This window comes from Salvelinus fontinalis, chromosome 37, assembly GCF_029448725.1.
Source record: "Salvelinus fontinalis isolate EN_2023a chromosome 37, ASM2944872v1, whole genome shotgun sequence".
Taxonomy (NCBI): Eukaryota; Metazoa; Chordata; class Actinopteri; order Salmoniformes; family Salmonidae; genus Salvelinus; species Salvelinus fontinalis.
Window position 1 is genome coordinate 144,705 of NC_074701.1, and position 22,572 is coordinate 167,276.

The 22,572-nt window shown below is 42.7% G+C and overlaps 1 protein-coding gene across 3 annotated transcripts in view; it reads left to right on the forward strand.

The window, feature by feature from the left end:
- Positions 1-22,572, forward strand: part of LOC129835960 (arginyl-tRNA--protein transferase 1) — a 174,575-nt gene that overhangs the window by 13,571 nt on the left and 138,432 nt on the right. For all 3 annotated transcript variants that reach the window (XM_055901655.1, XM_055901654.1, XM_055901656.1), the window contains exon 5: positions 5,943-6,140. In XM_055901655.1, coding sequence (XP_055757630.1) covers positions 5,943-6,140 — 198 coding nt within the window. The remainder of the gene's footprint in view (positions 1-5,942; positions 6,141-22,572) is intronic.

A 22,572-nucleotide genomic window follows, 5' to 3' on the forward strand; every position in this document is an offset into this window, starting at 1 on the left:
GTCTTTGCCATGATGAGGGTGACAAAATGACTACCGTAATCAGAATAATGGAAAGTTTGAGCGCGCTCGATTTACTTCACATTATGTGACGGTGCTCAGTTTTTTGGCGGCATGAATTTGTGAAAGCGGGAAAAATCCATAAATTAGCCGCGTCATTGTATAAAGCGCAAGGTTCATAGCGTGGGAAAAAAGTAGCGGCTTATAGTCCGGAAATTACGGTATTCATCATGAAAATAGCGCTCATAATAAGGGGGGGGGGGTGTCCAACCGTATCTACAGATCAATGTGGACTTAGGCTTTTGTTCTTGCCAACCAGTACACACCTGATTTTAAATTAACAAACTTATAGACTTCCTTCTTCCTTCCTTAGTTAGAACGAAAACCTCAACCCACATCGGCCCTCTGTGTATAAGATGCCTAGCACAAAGACCATTAAAAAAAAAGCTGAATCACATTTGCTGTACTGCTATTCTTGTTAATTCGTTTAACTTGTCTTCCTAAAGCTTTTCTGCAGACTGTTTCAAATCTCCCCCTCTACTGTTGTATTAATAAAGTACAGGTGGTGGACAAAAAACGGAATCGCCTGGATTAAAGAAAGACAACAAGGGCTGGGTGACATATCAAATTAATTCAAATGTATGTTTTTGCTCAACATTCCCCAATGTCTGCATCGCAAGAATTGAGGTTTTGCCATTTTTAGTTTTTTGGAGGTTTTGTCTGTTTTTATTCTTGTATTTTTGGTCTCGTCTCTTTCTCTCCTTCTGTGCACCGCCCCATTTACACCAGAGATCTGTATATAATGAAAAGATGCATGTCTTCGCCATAATGGTGGGAGTCGTTGTCCCAAAGGCAGGCGACAAGCTTAGGTCCAAAATAAGCCTGTATAAATGTATTGAACTTATTTTGGACATTTTTGCTTTCGCCTCTTCCTCTATTGTTTACGCACACCAAGTCCCTCTCACGTCAACAAAGTTGAGCACATCTTCCTCTCTGACAAGTGATTTCAACTCGCTATTTGAGGTTTGGTCCAATGGATTCGGTCATATGGACACAAACACACTGAGACATTATTTTTACTGTAATAGAGGAGAAGTTAACTTTTCTCAAGATAGCCTTTTTATTCCTCACCTACTCAAACTGCACTCAGAGCAGACACTACTCAAACGAGACTATCAATGAACATAGATTTTGGAAAATGAATTTTGTCACGCTCTGCATTGGGGTACCATGTACCACTAGCAGCATTTTAGCTGAAGACTTATGCTAGCTGTCTAATCTGTGTTTTATAAATGTGCAATAAGCATAAAACACAATTATATGGAACTGGCAATTAGTTCTAATTCTGAGAAAGTAGGCCGCTTGATTTCAACATCTGAACAAAGTTGACAGGCTAACATGCTTTTCAAACAGTTGGAGACAGACAGAAGGGTGTGTTCCTAACAATTCAACTGTTCAACTTTTAACTAGCAAATAGATCCATGTTGGCTAAACTTGAAATATAAATATTAGCTGGGCAATCACTAGCATGTGGGCTTTTTATTAACTTCCCAACTTCGTCATATCCAATTGGTCATATCCATCTAACTACCCCGCCAAGCCACACTGCTTCTTGACACAATGCGCACTTAACCTGGAAGCCAGCCGCACCAATGTCGGTGGAAACACCGTACACCTGGTGACTGTGTCAGTGATCATTCGCTTGGCCCGCCACGGGAGTCGGTAGAGCGCGATGGAACAAGAACATCCCAGCTGGCCAAACCATCCCCTAACCCGGACGACGTTGGGCCAATTGTGCATCGCCTCATGGTTCTCCCGGTCGTGGCTGGCTGTGACACAGCCCGGTATCAAACCAGGATCTATAGTAGTAACGCAGCGCCACTCGAGAGGCCACTAGCACGTGGGCTTGAGATGTTTCTATAGCCTAATGCCTGCTACAAGAAGTTAGGAATTATTTGTGAATGTGCATTATGCATTGGTTCCAGGTACTTTTTTTTTTTTAAAGGGAATTTTCATAGTCTTGAAAGCCAGGTCAGTGGCTATTGCAAAAATACAATTATTAGTGGGTCTTATGGTTGTGGAAGGCGTATATTTAGCCTAGGTATAACATCAAACTCAAATTTTATTGGTCACATACACATTCGGCAGATGTTATTGGGGGTGTAGTGAAACGCTTGTGTTTCTAGCTCCAACAGTGCAGTAATATCTAACAAGTAGTTGTTGTCCTTGATGATCTTTTTGGCCTTCCTGTGACATTGGGTGCTCTAGGTGTCCTGGAGGGCAGGTAGTTTGCCCCCGGTGATGCATTAAGCAGACCGCACCACCCTCTGGAGATCCCTGCGGTTGCGGGCGGTGCAGTTGCCATACCAGTCGGTGATACAGCCCGACAGGATGCTCTCAAATTTCTTCAGCCTCCTGAAGTTGAAGAGGCGCTGTTGCACCTTTTTCACCACACTGTCTGTGTGGGTGGACTATTTCAGTTTCTCTGTGATGTGTAAGCCGAGGAACTTAACTTTCACTGCGGTCTTGTGGATAGTGGGGTGCTCCCTCTGCTGTCTCCTGAAGTCCACGATCAGCTCGTTTTGTTGACGTTGAGTGAGAGGTTAATTTCCTGGCACCACACTCCCAGGGACCTCACCTCTTCCCTGTAGGCTGTCTCGTCATTGTTGCTAATCAGGCCTACTACTGTTGTCGTCTGCAAACTTGATGATTTGAGTTGGAGGCGTGCGTGGTCATACAGTTATGGGTGAACAGGGAGTACAGGAGAGGGCTGAGCACGCACCCTTGTGGGGCCCCTGTGTTGAGGATCAGCGACGCGAAGGTGTTTCTTATCTTCACCACCTGGGGGCGGCCCGTTAGGAAATCCAGGACCCAGTTACACAGGGCGTGATTTAGACCCAGGGTCCCATGTTTAATGATGAACTTGGATGGTACTATGGTGTTGAATGCTGAGCTATAGTCAATGAACAGTGTTCTTACATAGATATTCCTCTTGTCCATATGGGATAGGGCAGTGTGCAGTGCAATTGCATTGTCTGTGGATCTATTGGGGCTGTAAGCAAATTGAAGTGGATATAGGGTGTAAGGTAGAGGTGACATGATCCTTGACTAGTCTCTCAAAGCACTTCAGGATGACAGAAGTGAGTGCTACGGGGCAATAGTTACCTTTGTTCCTGTACCCAAGAAAGCAATGGTTGCCATCTTGAAGCATGTGGGGACAGCAGACTGGGATAGGGAGAGATTTGAATATGTTCGTAAACACACTGGTCTTAGTATGCGGCTAGGGATGACATCTGGGCCGGCAGCCTTGCGATGGTTAACACGCTTAATAAATGTCTTACTCATGTCGGTCACGGAGAATGAGAGCCCACAGTCCTTTGTAGCTGTTAGGTGACACTGTGTTGTCCTCAAAGCAGGCGCAAAAGGTGTTTAGCTTATCCGGAAGCAAGACATCGGTGTCCGACGTGGCTGGTTTTCCTTTGTAGTCCTTGATTGTCTGTAGACCCTGCCACAAGTCTTGTCTGAGCCGTAGAATTGCCACTCCACTGTCTCTGTACTGACATTTTGTCTGTTTGATTGACTTGCGGAGGGAATAACTACACTGTTTGTATTTGGCCATATTCCCAGTCACCTTGCCATGGTAAAATGCAGTGGTATGCGCTTTCAGTTTTGTGCAAATGCTGCCATCTATCCACGGTTTCTGGGTTTGGTAGGTTTTAATAGTCACAGTGGGTACAACATCTCCTATACATGTCCTGATGAACTCAGTCACCATATCCGTGTATTCGGCGATCTTATTTTGAGGCTGTCTGGAACATATCCCATTCCGCGTGATCAAAACATTCTTGAAGCATGTATTCCGATTGGTCAGACCAGTGTTGAGTAGTCACTAGCATGGGTACTTCCTGTGTCAGTTTTTGCCTATAGGAAGGGAGGCGCAAAATGGACTCGTGATCAGGTTTGCCGAAGGGAGGGTTGGGGTGGGCCTTGTAGGCATTTCGAAAATTTGAGTAGCAGTGGTCCAATGTTTTCTCAGTGAGTTCTACAGTCAATGTTCTGGTAGAACTTCGGGAGCCCCCGCCCTGAACTGAGAACTCAACTGGCTTTACGGACTCAGACAGTATATCCCAAGAGAGCCGTGTTTCTGCTAAACAACGTTACAATCCCGGATTTCTCTCTGGAAGGAGATCATCGCCCAGAGCTCGTCAACTTTATTATCCAGAGACTGAACGTTAGCGAGTAATATACTTGGAAGTGGCGGGTGTTGTGCGTTCTTCCTCTCCGAATACCTCTTCTCCACCAGCGGTATTTTGTGAGCAGCCTCTTGAATCAGTTAAATTGCCCTGAGGGGTACGAACAAAGAATCTAATTCAGGAAAGTCATATTCCTGGTCGGAATGCTGTTGAGTTACCACTGCTCTGATATCTAAAAGTTCTTTCCGGTTGAATGTAATAATACTATTTTCTTGGATCTTAGTGTAAGAAGTAACACAAACTAAATAATGAGAAGTTGCTTAGGCGCTAGAAGCACGGCTTCCCTGTCTGTCGGCGCCATTTTCCCATCCTGAATTCATTCGATTATTGCTAAATGTTTGAAATGCAGTGTATTTGACATTTTAATTGTACAACTCTTATTTAGAGAATTTTTCTTGATATTGTGAATTTTGATTTTTGATTTATTTATTTTTTAGCTGATATTGCCCAGCCTTAATAACAATGACAAAGTGCATGAGTCGTCACTCAATAGTAATCTTCTTGTCCCTCATTTGTTTGCATTTCTGTCCACCACTTGGTCTTCTATCCCTCAACCCTGATCCATTATTCTCTCTGCATCGATGCCTACCTGTCCACTCAAAACGTCTTGGAGAGAGTACAGAGGTTTCTAATCTTAGTAACGACACCATGGCTAGATGCATAATATGCATAGCTGTAATTTGTTTTAGATAACATAAATCTGAACAAAAAAAGTGTATGCTCGTGTTCATTGAATATCAGGGATATATCAACACCATCCACATGTTTCAATGCAAACCAGGCTTAATTGGAACAAGTGATTTATGGTGAAAAATACAAAATATTTTGTGTATAAATATACGCTATAGACTATAATATTATGCAAAGTTAGTATTGAACAATATTAATTTTTTCCCATTCTGTAGAGTATGTGTGCTGCTGTACCCTTTAAGCTTACGAGAGATGCTATTTTTGTAAATTTGACATTTATGTAACAATATAACAGTAAAATAAGAAAATGCATTTAAACATGTTCCACAGCTGTTTAACTTTAATAATTAAACATCTGATTGGCTTAGAGTAAAAACTTATCAACATAACAACCAGATTAATTGTTTGAAACATTTAACTGCAGAAAAGGTTGATAAAAAAAAAAAATTGAATCTAAAGATGGAAGTGGCCTTAATGGGTACGTGGGCTTAAAAGGTATGCTTATCCTATTTCATCAAAATATGGCATTATTATTATTTTTTTTCTTCAAATGTTACATTCTTTTACTTTGACATTAGAATATTTTTGTAGATTGTTGTCAAAAAAAGATCATCCATTTTAGTCCCACTTTGTAACACAACAAAATGTGGAAAAAGTCAAGGGATGTGAAGGTTTTCTGGGGGCAAATTGGACTTGTTTTCGTAATTGAAATCATAATGAAATGTAATGATAACAATGGTTTAGAATTGAACATTCTGGCATTTATTCTTTACTCTAACATTATTTAACTGGACTACTCGAACAGTGAAATCATTTCACATGCCCATCCCTACTCTGTATTAGCCTGGTTAAACCAGACTGAACACTCAGAACAAGTGAAAATGGTGAGTGTTCTGTCTGGTTTAACCAGGCTAACCTTTTACATTCAGACCTCACTGTAGTACAGTATTAATACCTACTGATTGTGTATCAGTACTATCTGACTGGCTTTGTGCTGTTCAGGGGAGCCCATGGACTCGCTGTGTGAGGAGGGAGGACTGCATGGCCCTGCTAAAGTCTGTCACCCTGAGGTGGCGAGTCCTGTGGTCACAGCCATTCTGACTGAGGAGGGAGACACCACCCCAGTCGAGTTTGAAACCGCTAGAAAAGACCCAGTGTCTGTTCCAGACGGGAGAGGACCAGAATCAACCCCCAAACCGGGTAAGTCTAAAGGCAGGAAATTAAGAGGGCATTCAGTGGAGAATGATCTTTGATTGGTTAAATAAGCTGGAATCTCATGTCAGCTGGGTCATTTGCTTGCTTACAATGTGCAAGAATATTGTGTATATTAGGCTACATCTTCACCCCTCAGGATCTAGGTTGCATACGTGTAAGGATGCACAACCTCTGCTCCCAGTCCTTTTCATGAAAGATGATTTATCTAGAAATAATGAATAAATGAAGTTCCCCATATGGGCAGCAGGTGGGAGCAGTCACCTATGAATATAGTCGTTCTCTGTCCTGCTTCTGAATCGTATGAATGGAGCTGACGTTTTTGCTGTAATTTTCATGAATGAGGCTGAATGGAGCCAATTTATCACAAGCTCTCCCTTCAGTTCCACTCAGTTCAATTGCAGGATATCCTGAGACACACCACAGTGATACATGGTAATGAATGAACAACATTGAGTGAGTGGATTAATACATATAAATGCTGATCAGGTGAGGGAAGTGCTACGTATAACTGCTCATATTTCAGCTTCTGACTGTCCTTTTCTCTCTGGGTATGTCCAAAATGTCTAGCCCCTACATATCAAAATGTATTAAATATATTTCTCACCCATCTATACACAATAACCCATAATGACAGTGAAAACAACATGTTTTTAGACATTTTGGCTAATTTATTGAAAATGAAATGCATATCTCATTTACATAAGTATTTACACCCCTGAGTCAACTTTGTATAAGCACCTATGGCATTGATTACAGCTGTGAGATTTTCTGGGTAAGCCTCTAAGAGCTTTCCACACCTGGATTTTGCTACATTTACCCTTTTTTTTTCTTTCTTCAACCTCATTGGTTGTTGATCATTGCTAGACTTCCATTTTCAGGTCTTGCCATATGTTTTAAAATAGACTGAAGTCGAAACTGTAACTCGGCCACTCAGGAACATTCACTGTCTTGGAAAGCAACTCCAGTGTAGATTTGGCCTTGGTTTTTAGGTTATTGTCTTGCTGAAAGGTGAATTCATCTCCTAGTGTCTGGTGAAATGCAGACTGAACCAGGTTTTTCTCTAGGATTTTGCCTGTGCTTAGCTCTAATTTATTTTCTTTTGTCATGAAAAACTCCTCAGTCCTTAACGATTACAAGCATGCATACCCGAAACATAATGAAGCCACTACTATGCTTGAAAATATGGAGAGTGGTACTTAGTAATCTGGTGGTTTGCGTTTGCCCCAAACATAACACTTTGTATTCAGGACAAAAAGTGAATTGTTTTGCCACATTTTTTTACAGTATTACTGTAGTGTCTTGTTGCAAACAGGATGCATGTTTTGGAATATTTTGTATTCTGTACAGGCTTCCTCCTTTTCCCCTCTGTCAATTCTTTTACTATTGTGGAGTAACTACAATGTTGATCCATCCTCCGTTTTATAATATCACAGCCATTAAACTCTTAACAGTCATAGTCCTTCCTCTCCGGTAACTTTGAGTTAGGAAGGACGCCTGTATCTTCGTAGTGACTGGGTGTACCATCTAAAGTGGAATTAATAACTTCACCATGCTCAAAGGGATATTCAATGTCTACTTATTTATTTTTACCATCTACCAATAGGTGCCCTTTGCAAGGCACTGGAAAACCTCCCAGGTCTTTGGTTGAATCTGTTTTGAAATTCACTGCTCGAACGAGGGACCTTACAATTATCTGTATGTGTGGACTGCAGAGATGAGGTAGTCAATTTTTTTTAAACCAGGTGAGTCCATGCAACTTTATTATGTGACTTGTTAAGCATTGCTCCTGAACTTATTTAGGCTTGCCATAAATGCTTTAATTAATTTGCAAAATGTTCTAAAAGCAGAAATCCCCTTTGACGTTATGGGGTATTGTGTGTAGGCCAGTGACAAAACATACATTTAAATACATTTTTAAATTCAGGCTGAAACACAAAGTCAAGAGGTGTTAATATTTTCTGAAGGCACTGTACATATATACCTTAATGGTACCCTGTGGATATAGCCAATTTGTTACTTATTGTGTATTTATTCCTTGTGCTATTATTTGTATATTTTCTTCCACTCTGCATTGTTGGGAAGGGCCCATAAGTAAACATGCCACTAAGTTTACACCTGTTGTTTACGAAGCATGTGACAAATAACATTTGATTTGAAATGGAATCCTATTGCCTATGTAGTGCACTACTGTTGACCAGTGGCCATAGCTCTGGTCAAAATAAGTGCACTATATAGGGTGCCATATGGGACACAGTAAAAATAGGCCCACATCCTTGTTCATATAAGCCCGTGGATACACAGTGAACCAGGAAAGCCTGGTAGGGTACTATAAACCTAAACACAGATATACGCACAGACAGGGCAGACCTGTTTACAACACCTCTATGTAACGGATACAGTAGAGATGAAGACTTATGCCATGTTCCACTCCGCCTCTCAGAAAAAGCCCCCACTGGAAGTCATGTCGGGGCTGCTTGTGAAATGGCTCCCTATTCCTTACTTAGTGCACTACTTTTGACCAGGGCCCAGAGGATTCTGGTTAGAAAGTAGTGCACTATATAAGGAATAGGGTGACATTTGGGGTGCACTCCCAGGTCTTCTCCCTCGTCCCGCTGGCCCACCTCTCTGAAATGTTTTCCATCATCGGAGAGGACTCATTTCCTCTGTATGATAGGTGCAGTTTGAGTTAGGCTAAATGGAGAGAGGTGCAGAAGTGTGTGGATGGCAAAGCTGTAATTATTTCTAACATGGCTCCCTAAAGTTAGGAGTTGCCACTGTAGGCCTACCTAACTTTTTGTGTCTTAGTGAGCCAGTTCATTCCTGTCTTGATAAAATGTGAAATGGTTAAATGCTACATTTAGTTATATATCCAGTGTATCCAGAAAGTATTAAGACCCCTTGATCCCCCCCCCCCACATTTTGTTATGTTACAACATTATTCTAAAATTGATTGTTTGTTCCCCTTAATGACAAAGAAAAACAGGTTTTTAGAAATGTTTGCAAATTTTATATAAACTGAAATAAGTATTCAGTGCCTTTTCTGAGTACTTTGTTGAAGCACCTTTGGCAGCGATTACAGTCTTCTTGGGTATGACGCTACCAGCTTGGTACACCTGTATTTGGGGAGTTTCTCCCATTCTTCTCTGCAGATCCTCTCAAGCGCTGTCCAGTTGGATGGGGAGCGTCTCTGCACAACTATGTTCAGGTCTCTCCAGAGATGTTCGATCGGGTTCAAGTCTGGGCTCTGGCTGGGCCACTCAAGGACATTCGGAGACTTGTCTTGAATGCACTGGAGCAGGTTTTCATCAAGGATCTCAGTACTTTCCTCCGTTCATCTTTCCCTCGATCCTAACTAGTCTCCTGGTTGCTGAAAAACATCATCCCCACAGCACGATGCTGCCACCACCATGCTTCACTGTAGGGATGGTGCCAGTTTCCTCCAGATGTGACGCTTGGAATTCAGTCCAGAGTTCAATCTTGGCTTCATCAGACAAGAGAATCTTGTTTATCATGGTCTGAGAGTCTTTAGGTGTCTTTTTTCAAACTCCAAGCGGGCTGTCATGTGCCTTTGGCCAGACGGAAGCCACTCCTCAGTAAATCTACCATAAAGGCCTGATTGGTGGAGTGCTGCAGAGATGGGAGAACCTTCCAGAAGGACAACCATCTCCACAGAGGAACTCTGGAGCTCTGTCAGATTGACCACCTCCCTGACCAAGGCCCTTCTCCCCCGATTGCCTAGTTTGGCCAGGCTGCCAGCTCTTGGAAGAGTCTTAGTGGTTATAAGCTTCCATTTAAGAATGATGGAGGCCACTGTGTTCTTGGGGACCTTCAAGGCCGCAGAAATGTTTGGTACCCTTCCCCAGATCTGTGCCTTGACACAATCCTGTCTCTGAGCTCTAAAGACAATTCCTTTGACCTCATGGCTTTGTTTTTGCTTCGACATGCACTGTCAACTGTGAGACCTTATATAGACAGGTGTGTGCCTTTCTAAATCATGCCCAATCAATTCATTTTACCACAGGTGGACTCCAATCAAGTTGTAGAAACCTCTAAAGCATGATCAATGGAAACGGGATGCACCTGAGCTCATTTTCGAGTCTCATAGCTAAGGGCCTGAATACTTATGTAATATTTATTTTATTTTTATACATTGGCCAAAATTTCTATACCTGTTTTTGCTTTGTCATTATGGGGCATTGTGTGGAGATTGAGATTTGTATTTATTTAACCCATTTTAGAGTAAGGCTTTAATGTAACAAAATGTGGAAAAAGTCAAGGCGTCTGAATGTACTGTGTGTGTATGGGGGGTGGAGGTGACTTTTTATAAAATTTAAATTCGGATTCTCATTAGCTTTTGCGGAAGCAGCATCTACTCTTCCTGGGGTCCACAAAAAAGTAACACCATGCTGATGGACATGGACAGCCACACAAATTTTAACTGCAAATAATACAAGTTTTATTTTATTTATATATATATATATTTTTTTTGCTTGTGGGTCCCCTTACAGTCCCTGCCGGTCCATTAGTTGTTAAGTCCGCTTTGTAAAGGTAATTTTGCTGATTGCTTGAGTAATTGGGGATGGGAGTAACATGCAATCATGGCTCTGTATAGAACTGTGCGTTGGCATGAATTTGTTTTGGACTTGGATTTGCAAGATGGTGCCGACAGAGGGTCACCTTGCTTCTAGTCCTTGGGAAGCTATGCAGTATTTTATTTTATGTATTATTTAACTGTTAGCTCAGAAAACCTTGAAGTGTTATTACATACAGCCGGGAAGAACTATTGGATATCAGAGCGACGCCAACTTACCAACATTACGGCCAGGAATACGGCTTTCCAGAAGCGGATCCTTTGTTCGCCCCACCACCCAGGGCATTTGATTTGATTCCAGAGGCCGACTCAAAACAACGTCGCCGCAGAAGAGGTATATGGAGTGGCCTCAAGGTCAGGCTTCGAAGGCATGCACACCACCCACCGATTTAGAGTATATTACTCGCCAATGTTCAGTCTCTAGACAACAAGGTAGACGAAATGGGGGCAAGGGTTGCTTTCCAGAGAGACATCAGAGATTGTAACAGTCTGTTTCATGGAAACATGGCTCTCTTGGGATATGTTGTCGTGGTCGGTACAGCCACCTGGGTTTATGCGTCGCGTCGACAGAAATAAACATCTCTCTGGGAAGGAGGAGGGTGGGGGTGTATGCTTCATGATTAATGACTCATGGTGTAATCATAACAACATACAGGAACTCAACTCCTTTTGTTCCCCTGACCTAGAATTCCACAATCAAATGCCGACCATATTATCTCCCCAGAGTATTCTCGTCGGTTATTGTCACAGCCGTGTATACCCCCCCCCCTCCCTCAAGCCGATACCACAATGGCCCTCAAGGAACTTCACTGGACTTTATGCAAACTGGAAACCATATCCTGAGGCTGCATTTATTGTAGCTGGTGATTTTTAACAAAGGAAATTTGTTAGCATATTCAGCATATTGATTGTAGCAGTCGTGCGGGTAATACGCTCGATCACTGCTACTCTAACTTCCGCGATGCATACAAGGCCCTCCCCCGCACCCCTTCGGCAAATCTGACCACGACTCCATTTTCCTCATCCTGTCCTATAGGCAGGAACTCAAACAGGATGTACCCGTGATAAGAACTATGGTCAGACCAGCGTTGAAATCTGAATTCACGCTTCAAGATTTTTCTGTTCACGCGAAATATTCCGGGTAGCCTCAGAGAATAATATCGATTTATACGCTGATTCTGTGAGTGAGTTTATAAGGAAGTGCATTGGAGATGTTGTACCCACTGTGACTATTAAAACCTACCCTAATCAGAAACTGTGGATAGATGGTGGCATTATCGCCAAACAAAGTGCGAACCACCGCATTTAACCATGGAAAGATGACCGGGAATATGGCTGAATACAAACAGTGTAGTTATTCCCTCCAAGGCAATCAAACAAGTGAAATGTCGGTATAGGGACAAAGTGGAGTCGCAATTCAACGGCTATGACACAAGGTGTATGACCCATTCGGCATCCCTAGCAGTGCCCTCAGAGCATGCGCAGTCCAGCTGGTTGGTGTGTTTACGGACATATTCAATCTCTCCCTATATCAGTCCCCACAAGCTTCACCATTGTTCCTGTACCCAAGAAGGCCAAGGTAACGGATGACTATCGCCCCATAGCACTCACTTCTGTCATCATGAAGTGCTTTGAGAGACTAGTCAAGGATCCATACACCTCCACCCTAGACCCACTTCATTTTGCATACTGCCCCAATAGGTCCACAGACGATGCAATCCCCTACACACTGCCCTATCCCATCTGGACAAGAGGAATACCTATGTGAGAATGCTGTTCGTTGATGACAGCTCAGCATTCAACACCATAGTACCATCCAAGCTCATCAATCAAACTTGAGGCCCTGGGTCTCAACCCCGCCCTGTGCAATTGGGTCCTGGACTTCCTGACGTGCAGCCCCCAGGTGGTGAAGGTAAGAAACATCACCCCTTCGCTGATCCTCAACACAGGGGTCCCACAAGGGTGCATGCTCAGCTCCCTCTTGTTTTCCCTGTTTTCCCATGACTGCGTGGCCATGCACACCTCCAACTCAATCAAGTTTGCAGACGACACAATCGTAGTAGGCTTGGTCACCAACAATGACGAGACGGCCTACAGAGAGGAGGTGAGGAGTGTGGTTTCAGGGAAACAATGCCAACAAAACAGATCGTTGACTTCAGGAAACCACAGAAGGAGCACCCCTTATCCACATCGACGGGACAGCAGTGGGGAAGGTGGAAAGCTTCAAGTTCCTTAGTGTACACATCACGGACAAACTGAAATAGTTCTCCCACACAAACAGTGTAGTGAAGGCGGCGCAATAGCGCCTCTTCAACCTCAGGAGGGTGAAGAACTTTGGCTTGTCACCTAAAACCCTCACACACTTTTACAGATGCACAATTGAGAGCATCCTGTCGAGCTGTATCACCGCCTGGTACGGCAACTGTACTGCCCACAACGGCAGGGCTCTCCAGAGGGTGGTGTGGTCTGCACAACGCATCACCGGGGGCAAACTACCTGCCCTCGAGGACACCTACAGCACCCAATGTCACAGGAAGTTCAAGAACAACAACCACCCGAGCCACTGCCTGTTCACCTCGCTACCATCTAGAAGGCGAGGTCAGTACAGGTGCATCAAAGCTGGGACCGCTATCTCAAGGACATCAGACTGTTAAACAGCCATCACTAGCACAGAGAGGCCGCTGCCTACATACAGACTTGAAATAATTGGCCACTTTAATAAATGGATGACTAGTCACTTTAATAATGTTTACATATCTTGCCTACCTCATCCTATATACTAGGGGTGAAACGTACATGTATTCGTGTTGAAGCGTTCGGTACAGGGTGTACGGTTCGGTACACACTGCGAACCGAACAATACATTAATCATACACTGCTCAAAAAAATAAAGGGAACACTTAAACAACACAATGTAACTCCAAGTCAATCACACTTCTGTGAAATCAAACTGTTCACTTAGGAAGCAACACTGATTGACAATACATTTTACATGCTGTTGTGCAAATGGAATAGACAACAGGTGGAAATTATAGGCAATTAGCAAGACACCCCCAATAAAGGAGTGGTTCTGCAGGTGGTGACCACAGGCCACTTCTCAGTTCCTATGCTTCCTGGCTGATGTTTTGGTCACTTTTGAATGCTGGCGGTGCTTTCACTCTAGTGGTAGCATGAGACGGAGTCTACAACCCACACAAGTGGCTCAGGTAGTGCAGTTCATCCAGGATGGCACATCAATGCGAGCTGTGGCAAGAAGGTTTGCTGTGTCTGTCAGCGTAGTGTCCAGAGCATGGAGGCGCTACCAGGAGACAGGCCAGTACATCAGGAGACGTGGAGGAGGCCGTAGGAGGGCAACAACCCAGCAGCAGGACCGCTACCTCCGCCTTTGTGCAAGGAGGAGCCCTGCAAAATGACCTCCAGCAGGCCACAAATGTGCATGTGTATTGCACAAGATTTTCCCAACTCAGGAGCTCATGCTTTCTGAGGATGTAACAGTGATGCTGGCTATTGGGCTTCCTATCAAGCACTTTGAGAGCCTGTTTTGTAGACAGACTGAATAGGTTTTAATGTTGTACAGCAAGCTTGGGCCCAACTAGTCAAGCAGTATGTTAAGTGGGGGAGTATCATAGATTTGAAGTACAGTTAGAGAGGTAGAGAATGAAACATGTTTAGTGGTCGAGCCGCGCTTCACTATTCCTTCCCGTACACGTTTTGCACAGACATTAAAACCTTCCTTATACCAAAAAACCTAAAGAACAACTTGAGCGCAAGTTGTCAGAAACACTGTCTGTTGTCCAACTGTCTGTTAGAGCGTCTAGAGCTACCTTACTGTAACGGCTCATTTCCTTACGGCAGAGTGGGAGATGAAAAGCAATGTCATTCAAACACGTCCCCTTGAGTAGTCACACCAGTGTAAACTTGGGATGAGAGAAGTAGTTGCAGTGTGGAAGTTGGAGAGGGATAACGTACCGATTCCTGTGACCACTGACAACGCTAGAAATATTGTAAATGCAGTTGCACTAGCTGGACTGGGACACCAGATGGGATGCTTTTGCTCACGTTATTAATCTAGCATCTCAAAAAGCAATGTCAGTGAATCCAGTCTCTCGCCTCCTAGCAAAGATCAGGAAGGTGGTATCCTTTCATTAAAGCACAACTGCTGCACATGTTTTCAAGACACAACAGGAGATGCAGGGGCTGCCAAACCACAAACCAATCCAAGATGTCCTTACTAGATAGAATTCAAGCCATGACATGGTTGAGCGATACCTTGAGCAGAAAGTTGTGGCGTATTCTACACTGACTGATCAAGCTGTCAGGAAGAATGGCCAAGATATTGTCTGTCTGAAAAAGACATAAGACTAGCAGAAGAAGTTATCAAAGTGTGCAAACCTCTCAAAACAGTCACAACACTGATATGCACTGAGAGCATTCCATCAGTTTTCATGGTCCTGCTTATGAAAACAATGATCCTGAAATAAATGGTGGCATCTGAAGATGAACCCGCAGTAAGGGAGGTCAAGACTGTTATCAAAGTTAACCTGGAGTTTAGATATGCTGACAGTGGTGTCAAAGACTGCTTACACAAGAGCACCGCTTTGGACCCCTGCTACAAGTCCCTGCTGCACCTGGATGCTGCTGCTCGGTTGAGAATCTACAATGAATTCACAGCAGAGATTGTGACCAATATACAACAGGTATTGTATTTTAATTAGTGATTTAACAATTAATTATAAAGTTGAAATTGTCATAGTGTCTATATATTTCTAACAAATCATATTTTTAAAGCCTCTTCAGAGATAGTAATTTTCATCTAATTTAATTCTGCAGGGTCAAGCCACAGATGCCACAGGAGCCAACCCCTCTCCAGAGACGGCAGACGACAGGGGTTCTCCTCCAGAAAAGAAGTCTGCCATGACTGAGCTTTTTGGGGAGTTGTTTCACGACCCAGGAGCAGGGAACAAAGTCAAAGGTCAAGGTCATAGAGGAGGAGGTGGACTGTATTCCCCTGGATGCTGATCCACTTACATGGTGGAAGACCAAAGAGTTAATATACCCTCATGTTGCCATGTTAGCAAGGCGCTACCTGGCTGTGCCTGGGACCTCTGTCCCTAGCGGGAGGGTGTTCTCCACAGCGGCTGACATTGTCACAGCAAGCCGATCTGTGCTCACTGCAGATAATGTGGATAGACTAATCTTCTTGAAGGAAACTTAAATCTGATCATGTTTATTATTTTTATCCAGTCAAGTGGTGCTATGTGCCTTTAATTTTGATATGCTGCTGGACTATGCACTCTTGTTGAAGTTCTGTTTTTTAAATTACTATTTTATTTAATGTTATCAGGCAGGCACTGCTGTTTTTGTTGTCCCTTTGTTTCCATATGTCCTGGGAATTCAAGCTACCTATGTTTACTATTATAATAAATGGAAAATCTAAATACAAATTATGTATTTATCAGGCATTTATTTTGTTGATGTACCGAACCGTGAGTTTTGTGAACCGTTTCACCCTTAGTATATACTGTATTTTTATACCATCAATTGCCCCTTGGCTACGCTGCTCGGTCATCACTCATCCATATTTTTATATGTATATATTCTTATTCCATCCTTTTACTTAGATTTGTGTGTATTAGGTAGTTGTTGTGGAATTGTTCGATTACTTGTTAGCTATTACTGCACTGTCGGAACTAGAAGCACAAGAATTTCACCACACTCACATTAACATCTGCTAACCATGTGTATGTGACCCATACTATTTGATTTGAAGAGACCCCTGGTTGCATGTCTTGTAGTAGGGTATGTATGGTGTCTGAGTGAATGTTTTGATTTATACAGACAATCTGTAATTTGTTACTTTAATATTTCTCATTACTAGAAGAGAAGCAGATAATCCCTCATCAACCCTTAACCAGGAAAGACTGGCATACGTGTTAGTTCTGTATGTGGAGTTAAGGGCTTGGCGTGCTGCACTTGACCATTTTACCGGTCACACCCTTTATGTACAACTCCAGTTGAGGTGGAGGCCTTGGAGCACAGGTGTCAAACTCATTCCACGGGGGGCCGAGTGTCTGCGGGTTTTTGCTCCTCCCTTATACTTGATTGATGAATTAACATCACTAATTAGTTAGGAACCCACACCTGGTTGTCTAGGGCTTTATTGAAAGGAAAAACCAAAAACCTGCAGACACTAGGCCCTCCGTGGAATGAGTTTGACACCCCTGCCTTAGAGGATGTTTTTAACCAAATACAATGCTTTTAGATGTACATGCATTTAAGACCAGTTTGTTATTAATCACCCATTCTGACAAGGGTGCGTGCTCAGCCCCCTCCTGTACACCCTGTTCACGCATGACTGCGTGGCCATGCACGCCTTCAACTCAATCAAGTTTGCAGACGACAACAGTATGGGGCTTGATTACCAACAAGGACGAGAGGGAAGAGGTGAGGGCCCTGGGAGAGTGATGCCAGGGAATGAACCTCAATCAACAAAACAAAGGAGCCGATTGTGGATTTCAGGAAACGGCAGAGGGAGCACAACCCTATCCACATCGACGGGCCGCAGTGAGGGTGGAAAGCTCCGTGTTCCTTGGCGTAAACATCGCTGGCGATTTGAAATGGTCCACCCCACACAGTGTGGTGAAGAAGGCGCAACAGCCTTTTCAACCTCAGGAGGCGGAAGAAATTTCTCAGCCCCCAAACCCTCAAAATTTTACAGATGCACAATTGAGCGCATCCTGTTGGGCTGTATCACCACCTGGTATGGCAACTGCACCGCTCACAACCGCAGGTCTCCAGAGGGTGGTCCCAATGCATCACTGGGGGCAAGCTACCTGCCCTCCAGGACACCTACAGCACCCAATGACCCAGGAAGGCCAAAAAGATCAAGGACATCAACCACCCGAGCCACTGCCTGTTCACCTCGCTATCATCCAGAAGGCGAGGTCAGTACAGATGTATCAAAGCTGGAACTGAAAGACTGGAAAACCGCTTCTATCAAGGCCAGCAGACTGTTCAATAGCCATCACTAGCCGGCTTCCACCCGGTTACGCAACCCTGCACCTTAGAGGATGCTGCCCTGTATACATAGACATGGAATCACTGGCCACTTTAATAATGTTTACATACTACTTTACTCATCTCAAATGTGTATATACTGTATTCTGTTTTAGTCAATGCCACTCAGAGCAATGCCAATCTAATATTTCTTAATTGCTTTCTTTTAGATTTGTGTGAATTGTTTTTAGATACTACTACACTGTTGGAGCTAACATAACAAGCATTTCGCTACACTCGCAATAACATCTGCTAAATATGTGTATGTGACCAATACAATTATATTTGACTCTCTCCTTATTCAGTGAGCTCACTGGCTTTGGGTGCTGACATGTAGAGTGTGGAACATGCCCTGAGGGACACCGCACTGTACATATCTGATGTTAGAGAAGCTTCCATTTGAAGAACACTGGGTTGTATTGGATAAATAACTCCAACCATGGGATGGCAGGTGACGTAAAGCCATAGCAAGTCACTTTTTTTCAATAGCAATTTATGATCAGGTTGTGATGGTAAGGACAGGTTGTTAAACCGCCAGTGCTCTCTCTGCTTCCTACGCCCCTGCCATAAATATACATGCCAACACCGCTGCAAGGCTAGAGGCTAGCACAGAGGGATGACGCAGCAACAAAACGACCTCTTCTACTGGGAAACATTAAATTGTGTGTGGGTGGTACTAGAGAAAATCAGTATCAGTTTTCCTGTGCTTGTATTACTAGGCTACTTAATGAAAAGTGTTTGTGTGGCAGGGGGGCAGGGAGAGTGCTCTAGATTTGATGAAGTGTTAACTGCTGGAGTGGGAGACTCGGTCTTCCACAGGAATAGATCTGTCATTTTCTTTACCAAGGCTGCGTGCTCTGTCCTCGTACCTCTTTTGTGTGTGTGACAGAATGCCTGTGTGTGTGTGTTTACTAAAGAGAAGGGGTACATTTTCTAGCAACATGTCATGTGACAGAGGGAAAGTACAGTTGAAATTGGAAGTTTACATACGCCTTAGCCAAATACATTTAAACTCAGTTTTTCACAATTCCTGACATTTAATCCTAGTAAAAATTCCCTGTCAGTCAGGATCACCACTTTTATTTTAAGAATATGAAATGTCAGAATAATAGTAGAGATTTATTTCAGCTTTTTTTTCATCACATTCCCAGTGGGTAGGAAGTTTACATACACTCAATTAGTATTTGGTAGCATTGCCTTTCAATTGTTTAACTTGGGTCAAATGTTTCGGGTAGCCTTCCACAAGCTTCCCACAATAAGTTGGGTGAATTTTGTCCCATTCCCCCTGACAGAGCTGGTGTAACTGAGTCAGGTTTGTAGGCCTTGCTCGCACACGCTTTTTCAGTTCTGCCCACATTTTCTACAGGATTGAGGTCACGGCTTTGTGATGGCCACTCCAATACCTTGACTTTGATGTCCTTAAGCCATTTTGCCACAACTTTGGAAATATGCTTGGGGTCATTGTCCATTTTGGAAGACCCAAAGCTATAACTATCTGACTGATGTCTTGAGATGTTGCTTCAATATATCCACATAATTTTCCTGCCTCATGATGCCATCTATTTTGTGAAGTGCACCAGTCCCTCCTGCAGCAAAGCACCCCATAACATGATGCTGCCACCTCCGTGCTTCACATTTGGGATGGTGTTCTTCGCCTTTCAAGCATCCCCCTTTTTCCTCCAAACATAACGATGGTCATTCTGGCCAAACAGTTCTATTTTTGTTTCATCAGACCAGAGGACATTTCTCTAAAGTACAATATTTGTCCCCATGTGCAGTTGCAAACCGTAGTCTGTCTTTTTTATGGCGGTTTTGGAGCAATGGCTTCTTCCTTGCTGAGCGGCCTTTCAGGTTATGTCAATATAGGACTTGTTTTACTGTGGATATAGATTCTTTTGTACCTGTTTCCTCCAGCGTCTTCACAAGGTCCTTTTGCTTTTGTTCTGGGATTGATTTGGACTTTTCTCACCAAAGTACGTTCATTTCCAGGAGACAGAACGCGTCTCCTTCCTGAGCGGTGTAACGGCTGCGTGGTCCCATGGTGTTTATACTTGCGTACTATTGTTTGTACAGATGAACATGGTACCTTCAGACATTTGGAAATTGCTCCCAAGGATGAACCAGACTTCTGGAGGTCTACTATTTTTTTTTTCTTGGTCTTGGCTAATTTCTTTTGATTTTGCTTTGATGTCAAGCAAAGAGGCACTGAGTTTGAAGGTAGGCCTTGGAATACATCCACAGGTATACCTCCAATTGACTCATGATGTCAATTAACCTATCAGAAGCTTCTAAAGCCATGACATAATTTTCTGGAATTTTCCAAGTTTAACTTCTCTAGGATAGGGGGCAGCATTTTCACGTTTGGATGAAAAGCATACCCAAATTCAACTGCCAGCTACTCATCCCCAGAAGATTAGATATGCATATTATTAGTAGATTTGCAGAGAAAACACTCTGAAGTTTCTAAAACTGTTTGAATCATGTCTGAGTATAACAACTTATTTAGCGGGCGAAACCCAGAGGACAAACCATTCAGAATTTTTTTTTTTGAGGTCACTCTCTTTTCAATGGGGTTTCATTGGGAATCCAGATTTCTAATTGACCTTCTTGCAGACCCTACCGCTTCCACTGGATGGCAACAGTCTTTAGAAATTGTTTGAGGTTTTATCCTTTGTGTAATGAAGAAGTACGGCCATTTTGAACGAGGGTCACTCGAAGTGTCCTGTTTGTTAGAGGCGCGTGGCCAGATAGCTAGCTACAGTTTGGTTTAATCCTGTATTGAACACAGATCATCCCGTCTTCAATTTTATCGATTTATTTACGTAAAAAATTCCTAAAGTTGTATTACAAAAGTAGTTTGAAATGTTTTGGCAAAGTTTACAGGTAACTTTTGAGATTTTGTAGTCACGTTGCACAAGTTGGAAGCGGTGTTTTTCTGGATCAAACACGCCAAATGAATGGACATATATCGACGTAATTAATCAAACAAAATGACCATTTGTGATGTTTATGGGACATATTGGAGTGCCAACAACAGAAGCTCGTCAAAGGTAAGGCATGAATTATATTTGTATTTCTGCTTTTTGTGTCGCGCCTGCAGGGTTGAAATATGCTTCTCTCTCTTTGTTTACTCTGTTGCTATCCTCAGATAATAGCATCGTTTGCTTTCGCCGAAAAGCCTATTTGAATTCTGACATGTTGGCTGGATTCACAACCAGTGTAGTTTTTAATTTGGTATCTTTCATGTGGGATTTCATGAGAGTTTGATTTTATAGTAATTTGTTTGAATTTGGTGCTCTGCATTTTTACTGGCTTTTGGCCAAGTGGGACGTTAGTGTCCCACATATCCCAGAGAATTTAAAGGCACAGTCAACTTAGTGTATGTAAACTTCTGACCCACGGGAATTGTGATACAGTGAAATAATCTGTAAACAATTGTTGGAAAAATTACTTGTCATGTGCAAAGTAAATGTCCTAACTGACTCCTCAAAACTATAGTTTGTTAACAAGAAATTTGTGGAGTAGTTGAAAAACGAGTTTTAATGACTCCAACCTAAGTGTATGTAAACTTTCGACTTCAACTGTAGGTCCTTGAAATAAAAATGTAAGTTAAGTCTGAGTTTGACTTGCCAATGTCTGTATGAACCCTGTATAGGCTACTTGCTCGGTTCGTAAATGAAAGATAAAATTACCAGATATTGAAATTATGCACGCGTCATTCGCTTTCCTGTCAGATCTTGTCCCAGGCTGGTATTTTTTTTCATTTGGATCAGTAGCTTTCAGTTGGCTCTGGCAAATTTACCTGAATGTCATGCCCTGCGGTGCTCTTAGGGCCTATATGTCTACCACGTTGTGTAGCCGTTAGCAACTCGAATGATGACCTATCGTGTAGATGGAAAGGCAATTAAAAATTAACTACAAAGTTGCCTATGCCTTCCTGGAAGAATCATGCTTATTTGCAGTAATCCAGTGGCCATTAGTATTGAAAACTATCACAAGTTTGGTACAGAAACACCGCTAGCCAAACACAACTGAATAAAGGGTAACCCCCCCCCCCCCCCAAAAAAAAAAAAAAATGAATGATGGAATTCAGTCCAAGAATTTTTTTTTTTCAGATTCTCCCCTCTAGAGGATTTTGCCGAAATTAAAACCATGGTAATTTGAAATCTGCAACAAATAGATTTTGTACTTTTGAAGTCTCTTGTCTTTGCTGATACAGTAAATCTATCCAAATCATATCAAAATTATTTAAAAAAAAATGTAATGGAGTGCCTTTGTTACAACTATGAAACAGAAAGCATATGTGTTGGAACATGGAAACAGCTTATTTTTATAACACTAACATAACAAAATACCCCAACCACTATGACACACAGTCAAAAGATGAGCGGTCAAATGATAAAAACAAAAGTAACATAAGCGACAAGTGGCCTTGATAAATAGTGAAACTCTGCACAAAAGCAATAATGGTATTATAATGAATATACGTGCTGATATGACAGCAGTCAGAGTCAATTATTGTCAGCTCATGCTTGTGTGCATCGTCATGCAATGGCATCAGTTGGATTTCCTTCAGCTGTTATCCCTTGACAAAACTTTCAGAACTTTCACTTGCTTTACACACTACATACTATTAAGCACAACAAACAAAAAGGTATCAGGTTTTCTTTTGTCCCTGTGTTTTGTCATTCTTCAACACCGTTGCTGTGCAGGTGCCTTATTTTGGGCAGATGGTGGGAGCTCCCGTCTCACTTTGTTCATGGTGCCGGT